Source organism: Haplochromis burtoni, unplaced genomic scaffold (assembly GCF_018398535.1).
Source record: "Haplochromis burtoni strain Fernald_Lab_line unplaced genomic scaffold, NCSU_Asbu1 Contig_3, whole genome shotgun sequence".
Taxonomy (NCBI): domain Eukaryota; kingdom Metazoa; phylum Chordata; class Actinopteri; order Cichliformes; family Cichlidae; genus Haplochromis; species Haplochromis burtoni.
In genome coordinates, this window is record NW_024582364.1 from 3,540,231 (window position 1) to 3,558,037 (window position 17,807).

The 17,807-nt window shown below is 41.5% G+C and overlaps 1 protein-coding gene across 12 annotated transcripts in view; it reads right to left on the bottom strand.

The window, feature by feature from the left end:
* LOC102308108 (adhesion G protein-coupled receptor L2) overlaps nt 1-17,807 on the bottom strand; it is an 89,082-nt gene that overhangs the window by 63,886 nt on the left and 7,389 nt on the right. For all 12 annotated transcript variants that reach the window (XM_005912647.3, XM_005912645.3, XM_042219551.1 and 9 more), the window contains exon 2: nt 4,395-4,611. In XM_005912647.3, coding sequence (XP_005912709.1) covers nt 4,395-4,470 — 76 coding nt within the window. In that variant the 5' untranslated portion in view covers nt 4,471-4,611. The remainder of the gene's footprint in view (nt 1-4,394; nt 4,612-17,807) is intronic.

Genomic DNA, 17,807 nt, shown 5'->3' on the forward strand with positions numbered 1-17,807 from the left:
GAGACTCGGCTGCTTTCCTATAGTGTAGACTTGATTTTATTTGAAACCCTTCTGCTTCCTTTCAAGATTAAATGCATTACTTTGTTATGACAGCTGAACCCTCCTGTGAAGCAGCGACTTACACTGAGCAAATCCAAAAGTTTAGAATCGGAGGAAAAGTACTTTGTGGTTGTACGTCGGGCTCATCTATTATTTGAATTAGCCTGCCCGGAGGAAAGAAAATGAAAAAGGAAAGAAGAAAGAATACACGTGAAGACAGTACTTAAGAAAGGACGATGTCATGTGGGCATCTGGTCCGCTGTTTATACAACTTGTTACCATAAGGGGTGTGAAGTGAACAGCTCTGAGATGCTATTGAAATTTAAGGCCCGCTTAACATTTGAAATTAAACTGTCATAAAAGCGCAGCTCTCGGCCCCATAAAGTACGTGTTTGTTCGTCGGCCTGACTTTTACAATCACGTCTAAACACACAGTGGAGGAAAGGAGGCTCTCGCTCTCAAAAAAATGCACTCAGGAAATCGCTGTTGCAATAAATCTAGGATGACCCCATCGAGGGCGATATTGTATTTCATTTCCTCTGAGCGAAATCCTGATCCCGAAGATTCATGCGACTCTGGCTCATTTCAATTTCGCGTTCTCCTATGATTTAAAACTTTCCAGGTCCTCGGTTATTATTAAAACAGTATATTGTAATGCTGTGTCGTGCAGAAATATGTCCGCGGCGCGGAAAAGCGAAACGCCGCGTGCACCAGAGATTGTGGCAAAAATGCAGAAAGAATTGTATTAGCAAATGAGAGGGAGCGACTGAGAAATGGGACGATTTATTTGTGTCAGCGTGCCTCTCAATACGAAGCAAAGTCCATTCAATTCAAATGATGAACCCCTGCCTTATTTTTTGAAATGCTTCCAGCTGGCCAAAAATTTCCATGCAAGCCTGATATATCAGATTTTTTTTTCCCTTCCTCTGTGCTTGTTCTCACCACACAGATTGACCAGTCATCTGTGAATCTCCCATGGTTTAGCTGATAATTCATGATCGCCCTACCATGGACCCGCAGCATTCAATATGAATTATAAAATGGCAAGCCAAGCATATCAATGGATGACAGACTGGATGTGTATGGCCCCGGGCCAGAGAGGAGTTGCAGCACAATAGCTTCCCCCTTTCAGTCAACCCCAGGACTGCAAATACCAGTGTGGCATGAAGGAGGGTCTTCCATCAGCACAATGTATGGCGCTGCTTGAGACAAATGTTGAGCTGAGACGTAACATTAACCTTTACAACCTTTTCGGGGGAGAAACGCAGGCATGCTGGTGTGTTCGACTAAGTAATATTTTACAGTTTAAAAAAACAAACAAAAAAAAACTCTCTTAGTGAGAAGCAAACAGCGAGTGATCCTGAGCAGCGGGGGCTGAAAACCAAAAAGCATAACGTTGCAAAAAACTTTTTTGTTTTAGGGCGGGGAGGGCGACTCCAGTGCACCATTTAGCAGTTTCCTTACAAACGACTCTCGAGTCCGCCGACTTGATTATTCAACACGCTGCATATTAATGCCTCTCGTTCGCACATTCGTCATGCTGGAACAATTTCTAGGACCTAAACAAACACTGCCTCTTTGCTCTGATCCTCCGTCTCTGCAGATACGGCACAGCTATCAAACATAAACTACTTAATCTTTTTACATTCCTCTTTTGTGCAATATTTTGATACGAAGGCTGCGCTGTCTGCTCTCCTTTGGTATTCAAACACAACAGCCAACGGAAAGTGTTGACACTGACTACATGACATAATCCCTCCTTACATCTGTCTCTCTTTACTTTAAAGACTTAGATAACTGCTCTCATTCAGGCACAGCAGGCGTGTACCTGTGCACTCGCCCCACCTTCGTGGCTGCTCACTTTGAATCCGGGCGTCTTCTTTCATATCTGCAATCTAGGCGGTTTGAAACATCTGAAACGAACGTGATACCTGCATGCCCCAGTTTACTCCAGCAGACGCGTCATTTTATAGATCTGTTTTATAATCGTGGAAGAAATGCAGGGCGAATTAGGCAAAGTGTGGCGTTTGAAACGTTGACACTAGTTCGGTCACAGCTTAGAGAAGTTTTTCTTATTAGTGTTGGAGTAAACAACTGCCTTCACACACACACACACAAACACATAAGAGATTCACAGGAAGTGACGTGTGGATAAAAGCCAGCATTGCTGCCTTCACGTCTGCCTCTTCACCTCATCGTCTATGGGAGGTAAGAGCCAATATTTAGCCTTGTTTTAGTTTTTTGGTTCTGGTAACTCTGCGTTTGCTGTCTGGGTGGTGAATCAGTGGTTCCTATTGCTTTTTAGCAGCATTCTTTTTGGCCTCTTTTATTAGAGCAGTTAACATTTAACCCTATAACCCCGATCACCATCATCTGTGTTTTTTTAACCCTAATGCCCTCATATGATTTTGTTTAAGATTAACAAAATGCGAGCAATAAATAGCACAAAAAGGCAGGTGCAGCAAAAATGATGCAAATGAAAACTCATAAATGCAAACTGATATGTCAGCAGGTTCAATAAACAGTCCGTTTTTAGAAAAAAAAATAGCATTTCCTGGTAATTATTTCATAGTTCATAGGCTTTTTACAGGGTTAAATTACAGGCAGCTAAACAATAAGCTGAAACATGCAATAAAACTTGATAAAGCTGTGCAGAGCTGCAGATTCAGGAAACAACTCCCTAGTCGTCGTCCCCCCCCACTGTCATTTTATACATTACTATAATAAAGAAATATGCTGTATATAACTCTAAGTGAATGCCACTTTAAAAAAATAATGCTGTCAATTCCATTTGATTCTGCACGAGTCTGCCCGAAACTGAGCTCAACTGGTGTTTTTTCTTCCCCGCTGGCTGAGAAAGTCAATACCAGTAGAGTGAAAAAAAATCACCCTCTTTTCAGGTATGTCATCGAGCATTTCAAAGCAAGGGGAATGTTTTGGGTGAAAATCATAACCTGATTATAGCCTCTCCTGGCGAGGGACAGGAGGTAATTATCAAGTGGAGTTTTGCTTGCAGGAACTCTCAGGGAAACGCAGATCATAAGCCCTGGGATGCAAAACCCTCCGGGCTGCATTGGCTGAAGGTGACTGGCATGTGGATAGAATCAGATATTGTTTTCAGATGAACCTACACACACACGCACACACACACATTCCTTTATTGACGGATGGGCAAATATGCATTCTTAGGCCTGAGAGCCCTCACATCAACTGAAACCCAAAACCCGCACTTTCTGCATACCAAAGCAGTATTCCTCTTTAAGAAATTCAACAGGACTATTCAGCTCAGTTTCTAAGCCAGGCCAAATCAGAGGGCTATTCTTCAAGTACCTCAGTAAGACTCTCTTCCATATTATCTAAAATTGCTAATCTACAAAGAAAAAAAAAAGACTGAAGAGGTAGCCTGCTCTATACTAGACTGCACTGCTACCTTTGTTAATATAAAATAAAAAACTGTACACTACAACCAGGAATAACATAAAAGTGTAGGGTGTATCTATCACAGAACAAAACAGCAAGAGAGAGAGGGAGAAAAATGAAAGATCCAAATTCAAAAGGAAGCCCCAAAATAATGTGCTTCAGCATCTATGTGTAATCAATGCTTGGCACACGAGCATGCGATTTTGGCTTACTTTGTCTCCCGTTACAATGGGACTGAAACGGGGGAAAAATATAATGATCATCATTAAGCAGACATACCAACATCAGTGGTTTTGATGGGCATGGAACTGATGGGAGTGTTTTGTGACAATACTTGTAATTACAGCCAAATGTACTAATCAAAAGTGAGGGAAGTAACCAAAAAAATGTCACTGCAGACAATTAAAAACACTGACACATTCCTTCCCAATTCCTCGCTCTGGCACAGAATCAAGTGCCCCGCTTTTGATGGTTCCAAGTACACAGGCTGCTCAGAACAATCTGATTAAGGTGCAAATAAAAAATGCATCAATCCTCTGCGGCTGCAGTGCCTCAAAGTACACTCAAATAATCTGTTACACAGCTCATCCGGCAGAAAAGGTGTCGTTATGAGGCTTTGGGGGAAGGACACACCATTTGAGTTACTGTGGAAGTGAAGAAATGTGTCAGTCAAAGTGTCCGTGCGCTGCCAAGAATATTCAATGAGTTCCATACGAGGTGTTTGAAACACCTTTTTCAAACTTCAAGGGTAAAACCACTGAAGAAGAACTCAGCAACCTTGCTACATAACAGCTCTCCACTTCTCTAGTGTGGCGACAACAATGTGTGCTAATAAATTCAACACATTCATAAGCTGAATAATAAGTGGCTTCTTGAAAGGTTGACTAGCAGCACATTAACGCTACTTTCTGCCGTGCAACTCCATGGTAACTCACCTTGTGAACAGTGAAAGCAAAAGAGAAGGAGCAGGAGGCAGTGAAACACCGGACACCTCCGCAGTGCAGAAGCCATTGTGTTGCTGTATGCAAACGATCCAGGAGCCTGATGGCTAATAGTGCTGGTTCGGCGAGTTGCGGAGGGAGAGCTGAAGGCTGAAGCGACGTCAACGATCAGTAGTTCTTGGAGAAGCCTCGCCAGTCATTTTTTTTCCATCTGGAAAAAAAGGGGAGAAAAAAGAGAGGAAGATTGCATAAAAATGGAGGAAGTTGGTGAGATCTATGAGATCATTAGCGCTTCGCTGGTTTAATTGGCGTAATTTCTACAATCTGCATCCTACACCAGTTCATGTGTGAGTTGCTTGTTAAACGCAGTCAAGCAAATATCTAAACACCACAGGAGGAAAAAAAGAGAAGATCCTGACTGCTGTTTGATCGAGCAAACAGAGCATTTCTCTGATTTCAAGTTTCACAGAAATATTCAAACTTTATTCTCAAAACGATTTCGAGAGCAGCGGCATGAAAGCGCGTAGCGCGCCTGATGCTCTGCGCTTATTTAGCACGCGGCGGCATGTTACGACTAAATGTTTACACTGCCTCATTCTCCCACTCGTCCCCGTTCCACCTTCCCCATTTACTCCCAGGATCCCCGCGGGAGAAACCTTGTCACTCCGGCAACACGCTCGCAAAGGACGCCGTTAGAGACACAGCTGCTTTGAGAGCTACTTTTGTCTCCTTCCTTATCGAGGGGTGGCAAAAACAGGCCTTTGTCTGCAAAAGCAGCGAAAGGTTAGAGCCTGAGACAGACGAACACGGCAGACAGATAAGCTGCTTACCAAAGTCAAACACCGAGGATGGGTGAGTTGTGTCATATGTGAAATTACGCACATACACACACAAAAACTCATATGGACTCATTCATGCACAACTCCACAAATGTACAGCAAAGGACGTGGATACGCACACACAGGAACTTCCACACACCTACACAAGCATGCAGGAAGAGCTTGTTTATTTCTTGGCGGTTGCCATCTAAGCATCTCCCCACGACATGCACACATATCCACACAAACTTTGCAGCCGTCTCTATGCAAAGGAGAGCGAATGCTTCCTGCTTCTCAACGCCGCTCCTTCAGAGCCACCCGTCAACCGCCCTGATTATTTTATAATGAACCTAAATTTGAGCAGCAGAGCAGTCAGCTCTGATCGCTCTCTGGGCCTCACTAATGCGCCTGGATATTTTTGGCAACACAAAAACCCACAAAACATGGAAAGCTTCCACATTAGCATACTGAGCAATAATTTAAGCCACTATTAGATTCGTTCTATACGTGTCCAAAGCCTGGTGGAGGGATAACAGTTTAACAAAAAAAGCCTCCACCTAGCCTGTTGGAGCCGGATCGTATTTATTTTAATTTGAGGTCATCCTGGCCGAGCAGTTGTGCTGCAGAGTGTGCACCAAGGAAACTCGCACACACTCACTCGGCTAGCTTATAATTTATCAGTTAAAGTTGGGTGGCTTCGTGGGATTGTGGTTTTATTTGTCTTCCAGTTGTTTACCTGCCAATGGCGCCAAACCAGATCAGATAAGGGCCACAGTGGAGGGGACTCGCTCTCCTCCATGGGAGAGCTCACACCACGTCTACTCAGGCTTCTCATAATCTCGGATCTTCCACCAGCTCCAATACCGGGCAGAGCACGTGACGTCTTCCACAGCAATTTATCATCCACAAATATGAGTCCTGGGGGCCACGGAGTAACCATAATGGTGGCTGACAGGAGGAGATTGCAAACTGTTGGGGGGTGGAAAGGAGGGGCACCCCCTGCCCCTATGGCCCGCTGGGCCTGCTGAGCCACTCGGCCCTTCCAGACACCAGGGGGCGAGAGCCCGCCAGGCCTCGCGGCTGAACGCTCGCCCTCACCACCCTGGGGTTCTTTCTCCCGATCAGCCGTCGCCCTGCTGAGTAACATGTCTCCTTTCTCCCTTAAGCTGGTGCAGGACACAGCCATGCTCATCTTCCTAAAAACACAGTTTTGTTTGGTGGGATTTCTGCACTGAATCGGTCCGGACTTGAGATAAAGGGATTAGGCGATTAACACTGAGATGCTTTACACAAGCGCTGACAGACGTATCATAATTTCACATCAGGGGATGCGGCGGGGAAGAGGGGGTTGACGTTTGTCTAAGGGGAAGGGTGGGGGGCTAAGATGATCTCGAGCAGAAAATGATTTTAAGAGGTAAGTGAGGCATCGTTAACCCCTCGGAGATCGTGCCGAGGAATTATGTACACCCACCCCCCACCTCGAAGCCGGGGAATTGAGGTTACTTGTTACTCGGCCAGTGATTTCTGCATAATGATAATCATGCTCCACAGAGGCCGATATGTTAAAAAAAAAAGGGAACACAGTTATGACTAACTGTCACCACCTACACTACATCTAATGAGCTCAAATCTATAATATACACCAGGAGACAAATGACACAAAAGTTATTAATTTTCATCTGCGTTTTTAAGCTCCTCTTCCTACAAAAATACAAGGAAATCTATTCCCTGAGGTTTTTTCCCCCCTCTCTCCCTCCCCGTCCTCTATTAACAGTATATCTTTCTGGAAACGAGACAAAAAACTTCACCAATGAAATGAAAAATGCTATGCAAACATTCACGACATCTGTTTTTCTTTTGTCTCTTACACACACACAGTGTGGAGACCCAGGGAGAGAAATCTATCATCAGTTAGGATAATGGAGAAAATCACAGTCCACAGCAAATTTTTCACATCAGCCTGATAGAAATAATAAGCAAGCATTGAAAAAAGGATGGCGAGCAATTAAAACATAATTAAAATAAATGGATGGAAGGAGACAGCCCACATGTCTTCACATGAAATACTAGGCTGTGTGTAACAGCCAGCTGAATGAATGTGAGGCTCCTTTGACAAAGCTTGTATCTGCTTCACTCAAGCTGGAGAGGCGTCCAGTGAAAGAGAGTGGGAGAAGAGGGGGAGTTTGGGAGTTTCTAAGCCGGGAGGGACTAAATAGATGGGAGAGGGAAGAGGAGAGGAGGAGAAGAATGGAAGGGGGAGAAAGAAAGGGGCGGTGGGGTCACAGAGGAGGATTGACAGGCTGTGAGTATGGCCTGACCTCCTGGGTTTGCCTCCAAGTTTTCTCCACAGGCTTAGCGAAGACAAAAATAAAGCCCAGGAATGTTAATTTATTTTCAATTGTCAACGCCGAGAAGAGAGATAAAGAGCGCATACATACATATCAAGTACGAGCGGAACAAAACTAATGCGCAACTCCAAGTGTAAGCTCAAAACCTACAAGTGAAATAGAGCCGCGGCCCTGTAGAGCTGGATCTTGCCAACACAATGATCCGTCTTCCACTCTTTGAATAACTACTAATTTGAAGAACTTTCTGGCCCGCCCCTTTGCCCTACATTCAGGACAAAAAAGAGAAAGGAAAAAAAAAGAAAAAGACACACATGTGAGAGGAGAATTTGAAACATCAGAAAATTGTTGATGAGCTAGAAGTGGAAGATGCGAACTACAGGAACTAAGAAAACAGAGCCTCCAGACACTCGTTTTTTTTTTCTGTCCTCGGTGCGCCCTGATGTTCCCAAGGAACTCTTTTGTCATGACAGTCCTGTCAGGGTTGCGCTTTCAACCCCTGCAGCGACATGATGTCATTTCCTTGGCTCCACCAGTGATGTAGGGAAGTTGCCGTCAACTGCCAGAAATAGAGACGCTGTGACACCGGGCGCAGTCTGCAGAGCGTGCTTTATCAACACTGCTGATAAGATAAAGCACTGTTAGGATTAACAGGCAGTAAACAGGGGGGTTTACAGCCTCACACAAGGAAACAATTAAAGACACATATCTCAAATAGAGCCAAATCTTCCTTTTTTTGTCTTCAGCTGCCGTTCTGTAAGCACAACAAGAACTTACAGTTTCCAGCTTTACAAATGTTTGTTCTTTTAGGTGTTTTCGGTGAATGCTGTTCGGGGAGTCGGACGTAGAAAAGCGTAAGAGCAGTTTAAGTACTTAAATATGCTTACGTATATTAGTAAACATGGAGCTGCAGCAATAAATAGTAGCAAAATATTCAGATGATCTCTTAATCGTTAAAGCGCTGGTTCCAGATGTGGCTCAAATGTTGACGTTTGCGGGTTTTCGAAATCTTGTTTTGGCTAAACAGATAAGATTTTTGACGATTCGCCCAGATGTAACAGCAAATTTTTTGAGTTATTTTTTTATCTCTAAAAGCGGAGAAAAGGAAACGATAGAGCGGTAGGTTGCTTTGCTTCGTGACGCACGGATGTTGGGAAGTTTGCTTGAATGTTTTGGCAAATGAGTGTGTTTTCACACGCTAATTTTTTGTGAAAATATGTCTTTGCATGAGTTCCCATTAGGCTGCACGTGCCACTTATTCCCTCATAATTACAACAGGCTCAGTGCCCATAAATAATTCATATGTCAACAGGTAATTTTTTTTTTTAAAGATGGTTTGCAGATGACGAGGTCAAAAACGTTCCTGTAACATGTAAATATGCAAAGCTGCAATTGAAGGCAGCTCCACTTTCTGTCTTGTTTTCTTTTTGGGATAAATGGCTCCAGATTAAAAAGAGACCTTTGTGGATAGCATGCTTTTAAGTAGAAATGGTCGTCGGTGCAGCTCAAAAAGTGCAAACACACACATATACACATACACACAAAAAGAAAACCTGAAAGGTGCAAAGCTTCACTATTTTATTGAGAGAGCACAACAGTTGGTGTGTTCAGCGGCTCTTGGCCAAAAGATTGAGCCAGTAGATAAGATAGAGTGCCAGCGGGCAAATGGACATGGTGAAACAGAGAGGGGTGAGCAAAGAAGCTTAGCAAAGTGAAGAGAACAAAGAAGACCCGGGCTGAACAGCCAGGTTAGTGTCAAGCAAAATGAAGAGAGGATGGTGTGTAGCTTTCAAAAAGAGCCGTGCGGGGGAGCAGACACTTGGATAAAGGGTAAAAAGTGGAATCTTCTGTTGACGCCGGTAGTTGAAATCACCTGTCAACAAATAATGACAGCTGCCTAAAATAATTACCATCCCCGGTCTGCTTTGTCTGTCAACGATCAAATTAACACCTAACAATTATTTTTACCGCAGCTTATGAAATGTCACCGATAAAAAAAAAAAGCTTCCAGTTGAGTCTAACGGTGACGATATTGAAACAAGCAAAAAAAAAAAAGAAGGCAGTGAGTGATGTGAAGCTGTACACACAAAGAAGAGTGAGGACTTCCAAGTGTCCTGAGTAGATTTAAGATTAGTTCTGTGTTTCTAAAGCGAACAAACAATATCTCAATCGAACAATTTCACTGGGTTTTGATGAATTTGTTTGGAGTATCAAAAGAAAAAAAGGCTGCTAACAGGAGTAACAGAAAATGATGTTTTGCTGCAGTCTGCATGTATATTGCATTGTTTGTTTGGGTCTTCGGGGGACTGTGTGTTTCCACACTGTAATTCTTTAGAAAAACGTGGCTTTGAAAGATTCATTTGAGACAGCGAGCGCTTCTCTTGCTTCTTTCTTCTTAATTAATCTTCATGTTTGAGAAGCTACGGCAGTGCATGTTCAGCATTCTGCTTGATAACCGATTTAAACAACTAATACATTATCAAAATTGTTGGGAGATTCATTTTCTGCCAAGAAAACGGCTTTAATGAGCCATCGCTTCAGCACTGGCTTTATCATCACTGCTGTGACGCTCCCCGATTCCCCCAGTTGACCCCGGATCTGTAAAAGCTACATCATACCACACGTATTTGAAGAGATCAAAGAAAAACAGAGGGAGACAATGACCGAGGTGTCAGTTTTATTCACTGATATCTGGCTACAGGCTACTACTGAGCGCCGTAGCTGTTCCTGCTTGGCACCAAAATGAATAGGCTGACCTCAGAGCAGTTGGTTGAGCAGTAGGGTCACTGGAGAGGAGCAGAGAGCAGCTTGACACTGACACGAAAAAGAGCGGTTTCTCCTTTCAATCAGTCTCTTCATAAATTTACTGAAGGCCTCACTTCTCACCTCCTCCACGCATAATGCTAGCACTCCGCCCCCCAACCCGTTCGCTCTTTATCCACACACAAACACACCCACACACCTCGTACAGCATTAAAGCTGCATTTGTTATGAGGGAAAACGCGATTGGCCTGGCAATATCACCCCCCACCCCTCCACCCTTCAACCTAACCTTACTACACACGAGCAGCGCATTCACAACAGATTCATTCACTTTCAGCACGTTTCCGCTGGGTGATATGTTGATGTTCACACCTTTTCGCGGGGGGGGTTGCGTACTGACTCGATGTTAAATTTTTACACACTGTAGCTCCATTCAGACTGCATTAGGTTTTAGTAGGATGTTAACCGCTAACACACAACATCTGTGACATTAATGAACAACATGCAGGCGAGGAGTGACGGCGCAATCAGCCTCCAGCTTTGCAAAACTTCATTCATGTGTTGCCATCAAATCGAAATAATCCAGCATTAATTTCCACCTCTGACAACAACTTGTTTAAACAACGAGAAAGGAGAAGAAATCCTACATGTGGCCCGAAGTGATCTCAGCTTTAGGGTCTGGGCCAGAACAGACCGAGGGGAGAGGCACGCTATTTTGCAAACTATCTGAGGGTTGTCATTTCGGATATAGGCCCGGCTTAAGGTGTTATCAAGAGTTTATTTCTACTCGCCACTGGTAGGTCAAACCACTAAAAGCCACACAAGTTACTGACACGGCAAGACTCAGATGGGGCTGAAATATACAGACATGCTCCGTTTTAAAACTGCATTTAAGTGAACATTTAATCCGTGAGATATTTTAATATAAGAAAAAGAAGCTGCAATTTTAACAGTATGTCTCAGTGTTTTTACATGATAAATGTGTAAAGAGACAGAAAAAGTTCTGGTAGCCTTGCTATTATAAATGGAGGGCAGCTTAGTGCCCAGCATTTATATGTAATATTTTAACTGTGGATCCACTAAAGTAAAACTAGAAAAACTGGCTTTTTTCTGTCATTTCATTGTTTATTACTACTTTGGCATAGTATGAATGGGAATACTGTGGAGTCTTTATCAACAGGAAAAACTGTAAAACCTCAAAACCTATGCACTCCTCACATTTTCCAAAGCTTTCCAGTGGGCCAGATTTGAATCTTTCCCAGGCTGATTCTGGCCCCTGAACCTTATAGTTGACACCCCAGTAGTAGATGTTACAGTAAAAGAAGCTTTAAAAAAATTCTCTGGCACTGATATGTTTTTTTATTAAGTGAGATGGCACATGTAGGCACATTTAGATATTTAAATACATCTAACATGTTCCTTTACTGCAAATTACTGCATCACTACTTGTTTGTCCAAGCAAAGATAATATAGATTCAGATATAAGCATTTCTATATCAATTTTTATATATATATTATTAAAAAATGTTAATAATAGTATGTTGCTATTGATCAAACGTATGCTTCTGTCTGGTCTTTGATGCCGATCCGTTTTGGCACCTTTTTAAGAGAGAGAATATTTAGAGTAAAATAAAAGAGCAGAGTTCTCGATATTTTTTTTCCTAGCCTCTACTAGCACATCCTGTCTCGCTAGACTACCGATCAGAGAGCAGGGGTGTAGCCTGACAAGTAAAAGTCAGGGCAAAGGTATTCTCTTCATCTCACTCGGGTTTTCTCAGCTGGACTGTCAAAAAGAAAGGAATCATTTTTGCGTTTAAATCAAAGGAAAGACTATAAAAGGGAAAGTGTTTTGACTTTTTTTTTATGAAAGGAATCATGATTATTGATTATATGTCTACTTTGTCATCTGGCACAGTCGCATTAGTTCATTATTTAGTTTAATTATTACTGAATAAAAAGTTAACTTTGGATTAAACCTCATTTAACATTGATTAAAGTTTCCTCTAATCTGCCAGTGGTGCAGTCCCTCCCTCGCTGTGTTTCACCCACAGAGCTGCTACATTAATGTTCCTCACAGAGCCGGATCTTATTTTTAACACAAGGACATGACACTGTACATCACTCAAACAGGCTGTTATGTCTCTCCTGACATCTTGGTTTACACTTCATGCTCGCTGCATTTTCATACAGATTTTAGAAGCTATTTAAAGTTATATGGATTCTCTCAACTGGGAACAATTTAATGCAGTTCCTGCTTTGCCACAACGAGATCTTCATGGCTCACTACACATACTGTGATGTATCTATCCTTGCGGCCTCATCGCGATCCATGTTTGTCCAATTTAAAGTGCATTTAAAGGGCTTTTTTTGGTCAAAAATTCAGTCTGTTTTGCATAATGTGTGTTTGTTCAGCACATGGTGTGTTTCCCCGCTGTGGGACGTCTGTGAGGTCTCTATTAGATCAGGGTCGTAGAAGTCAGTGACATTCACGGATACGCATTGATTTTTTGAGATCATCTTGGAGTTTTTGTTTGTTTGTGTGCTCATGATAGGCAGATTTTTAATCACAAATCAGTTTAAAATCAGGAAATCCATATGTCACAGTCACAAAAAGCTGGTGGTGTTTTCACTACTCGTGTTTGAAAACTGGTTCTTTTTCTTTTCTTTAATGCTCGTGTTAAAAATGCAACATAAAAAATGAAATAATTATCGGTGTCATTGCCAGGACAGAAAAAATATCAACTTTCTGTGATTCACTCCAGAAGCAAATTCTCTAAAGCGCCTTATTCAATGTAATAACTGAGCTGGGATATATATGTGTGAACAAAGTTAAACAAGAAGTATTTTGCTTTTGGTTATTGTTTACAGTTTTAAAAGTGACCTTTGAACTCAACTGTGTCTACATTAAAAACTCACTCAAAACCTTTTTTATCCTCAAAGGCTTGCATTTAATAACTATTGTGTGTGTGTGTGTGTGTGTGTGTAGTGTGTATGGTAACTTGTATTTCTTTATTTATTCTTTATTTCTTTATAAAGTCTTTTTTGCTGTTTTTTATTACCTTAAGGCACAGTAGAGCCATTCAGGTTTTTATTTTCTTATCTTTTATGTTAAGCGTAACATATTGAAGTGTACTGTGCAAATAAAATTGCCATTTCATTTGCAGATATTGTGAAGTCTTCCTACTCCTATTCCAACAAACACCTACACAATTGCTGTTTTCTGAAATTTCTGGAAACAAAGTCCAATAAACGTACATATATATATTTTTTCTGATACTATTACACACTCACTAAACCCCTTTTCTGCATTACAGCCTTTATGAAGTGGGTGGAGGGGGGTTATAACAGAAACGTGCTTTTAGCTACATCCGTTTTAGGTAAAAATACAAAAAATGGCAACTCGGTGTAAATCACAATATGACAAGAAATAAATAAAAAATAATAATAATCTAAAGCAATGAGTCACCTGGCAGAGCATTAACAGCAGGTGTTTTATAATCACTTAATTGTGCTTTTTTATACACGAGATTCAGCAAAACAACACACCTGAAACATTTAAAGAAACAATAATGTAGTAAGAAAATTATATTAAATTAAAGGATGCTGAGAATAATTGTTAGGCGCAGCACTAATGTACTAATTTAACCCTAAAATAATCTGATTGATTAAAAAAAAGAAAAACAGCTTGCAATAATGAATGCGAACAAGCCAAAACTGTCAAACAATTGCGCTGATATTTAATATTACTGATATACTGACCTACTTTCCAGTGCGCACTCACATAATGCAAATCAAGCACCACATGGAATAGTAAATAACCCTTAAGGACTCCTCTTATATAACTGAAGCTCAGTGACTGGAGACATAAAAAATGTGCTGATATGAGAAAATATTAAGACTATAGCGTGAACGTGTATAATTATAGGACTAAAGCCTCTGACTGGGTGAGAATGGAGGGAGGTGGAAACTGACTCCACACTCTTCTCTACAGGGTTTTCCACAATGTTAAAGGAAGTTTATATCCGGTGACAGGGGAAACCATACCAGGAATTTGATTTAATTCATAAAACCGCCGCAACACGGGGAGCAGCAACAGTAGTCCTGTAAAATTGCCTCATACACCTTGGCCATTACACCACTGTGCGGAGTAATCGTCAGACCTAATGAGTCCCACGAGACGGCTGCCAATGCTATTACGGACCCACCGCCATGTTTAACAGTCGACAGCAGACACATACGGGTTTTCTCTGCAGGTAAACTCATTAGATTTCGAGAAAAACATTTAGCACCGTTTTATTTTGTCTGCGTTTCGATGCCAGGTAGCTAAGTGCAAGTTTATGGCTGAGCACTGGATGAAAGCGATTTGTGCCTTTTCGAATCATGGTGTGCGACATGCGAACTTACGGTTTAGACTTTTAAGCTGTTTACTAGTAAATATCTCAGTTTTTGTGCTTTTGTTCACATCTGATAGGAGCCTGTTTAACCTCACTACCACATATTATTTTTTTTCCGTCCACGGCACTTTTTATTAAAAGTTTGCTATCTCTTTTTTTTTAGTCCGACTTGAGGATTAGGGCCCGCAGATGGAGCTGTAAACAAAACACTGACATATGATGACCAAGTGTTTTTATTCAATCTGTTAGCAAACAACTGCCTAATTACACATCCAGCAGTTAGAGCCCGGCATTATCATTCATTTGGAGTCGCATTTCTGGCCAATACACCCCTCTCTTTTAGCTCTGCCGTGGTCTCCAAAACTCCCGAGGGAAATATCTGGCTCTTAAGCTGCTAAATGCTCCATTATTGGCTAGTTGCTAAATTTGTCTGTCTGTGGTTTGTTGATGGGCAGGTAGTGTGCGTAGGGTTGTTTTTTTTTTCTCTTTGGTGAAAAACAACTGTCTGCTGCTGCAGTAAATGACACTATGAGAGCACGGAGAGTGGACCAAAACAGTGAAGTTGCAGGCTGTGAAACCAACACTATAATCTAAAAGATGCTCAACGCTCAGCAAATTGAAGGGATTTCAGAGCACAAGAGCCCACTTTTGTTTTTCATGCAGTCGTTTGAGCCGCTGTTATATTTAATTTTTGATTATTGGATTGTTTTGACCCATGTTTCTTGCGTTTAAATTACTTCACCACAGTTTGGCTTCTTATTTCTTTTAATAGTTTTTAGTTGTCTTTTTTCAAAAATCAGGACAGACCTTGAAAACAATGCATTATCGCTACACAACCATAACAGTTATGAACAATACCTGGCACAGTGTTGAACATTAATTTTCTTTTCTGTGCCCAGTACCTGCTAATTCAAGTAATGACTGCTCAGACCTGCTACTTTCATGTTCAAATGTGGTGCTTAGTCTCTTTTGAAGCTGACTCATTACTGTATATTCAGCTAAGCGCCATTCATCAGAGAAGCAACTGAAATTTAGTTAGACTTTAATTGAAAAAAGAGCAAAAGAGAAAATTGGGTATGATTGATGGCATGTTAGTTGTGGCGGTGTTTGAGAGAAGCCAGAAAATATGATTAAGTTCACAGACACCCGGCATGTCCCAAAGGGACAGTTTTGGAGCCGAATATTCTTCTGACTCAAGATCTGAATTTTAATCAATGTTGTTTAAAAGAAATAATAATAATGATCATTTCAAACTCCTAGTAATCTCGACTTTGTCTGTTCAAATCTACCATCATTTATTGAAGACTGATTCCTCTGAATTAAAGCACCGATTAGAGAAATCCTTCTGCAGAGATTCAGTATTTCACCCATGCTCAAGCTAATATCTTTTAGCCATATTGCCCACATTCACAACTTGGCTGTATTGAGCTGGAAATGAGCCATGGACTTAATATGCACATACGTGGAGGCCTGGACAGTTTTTGTGCTTGTTTTCTTCACAAATCCTTTTTTTTTTTAATTTTCTCAGTATTGGTTTCTATTAATTTGTCCACCCCCTCTGTCTGTTCCTTTGGAAACCAACTCACAGGCATCAATCTACAGCATTTCCAGTGGGAAATGGAAGCTGGTTGGACTTGTTTTTCTCGTTTTCTTTGTACATAATTGCTTTCTTGTGCTGTTCCTGTCTTCGCTGAGACAGTCTCGGGGTTATTATTCAAGAGTGACTATCGCTGATTGAGCTGTAAACTACTTTAAATTTTCATTGTGAAGACGGACCACCGCAGGTTGACGAATGAATGCAACATGACCTCCAACACATCGAAAAAGACTAACGCAGAGCCTCTAAACAGCTGGATGCGTCTCTAAACTCAGAATAGGATTTCTTGCTTTAAATGCACCAAACCTGCGACGATTTGCCAAAAGACAGGCTGCTTTTTAAGGCCAAACGTAAGATTTTTTTGTGGCTGAAAAAAAGCAGACGCTAGAATAAAATCCAAATTGTAGCTTCAAGCACAACGCTGCAGATTTCTGCTTGCTAAATTATACGCTTTACCGGTATTTCCACCAGTTCGTCCTGCTCGCCCCATTGTAATGCAAACACGAGGCCCAGTTGAGAGGAGAGAGAATGAATTGGGACAATGATGAAAGTGCGAGCTATAAGAATCAGGACAGCTGTCAGGTTGTGCGGGTGTACAATTAATGGCTGAGGACTGATTTTACTAGAATGCAGCTACGTTTTCAGTAGAGACAGACACAGAGAAGAGCTCTGTGTGTGCAGCAGGTTACACAGTTTGCCATTCAGGGTCAAATGAACAGCTCAGACCTCACTTTCACCAAAAAACTAATTAAGACTCAAGGCTGTGTGGTTTCTGCCTCCAAGAGCATTCATAAATACTGTTTACACTGCCTTGGAGCAGATATGTACCAAAACCTTGAGTGTTTATAGCCACATTTATCAAATTTGAAACTGTGAGAGGACACAAGGACTTCACATTTGGTAAGAGCCTGCTAAAACCATCCGTTAAAGAACTGATCATTATCTTCGTTTTGTATATTATCCCGTCTATGTTATTCATTTATCCATCTGTGTGACATCTTCTTATTGCCTGATTTGTCCAATCAAAAGTCCAAAGCCCAAAACACATCGAATTATCTCTGATTACAAGCGAGAGAAAAGCCAAAAACATCCAGCCAGAAACCAAAGAATGCTTTGTGTTTTTACTTCTCTGGGATAATCAATCAGTTATCACTTTTTATTTGACCGCCTAATCAATTAATCAACTCGTTTCTGCAGCCTTACCCCGGTTACAAACTTTATTTGTCCGTTTTTCTCTCCTGACATCACATCCTGTGTTGACACATGTACTAAACTTGAAGCATGTGTTTCTGCAAAAAAGGAAAAAAAATCGCAAAAGGCAGACTTCTGTGTGTATCCTTGCAAACAAAAAAAAACGCGGCCACCACATCACTTTTCAATGCTTCAAAAAAACAAAAAAAAAAACAAAGAAAAGGCTTCAGTCGATGCAACGCTTTTCTCTGCTGCCAAATTTCCCTTGTGCTGTGGCTTAGCCCAACAGTAGCGTAAAG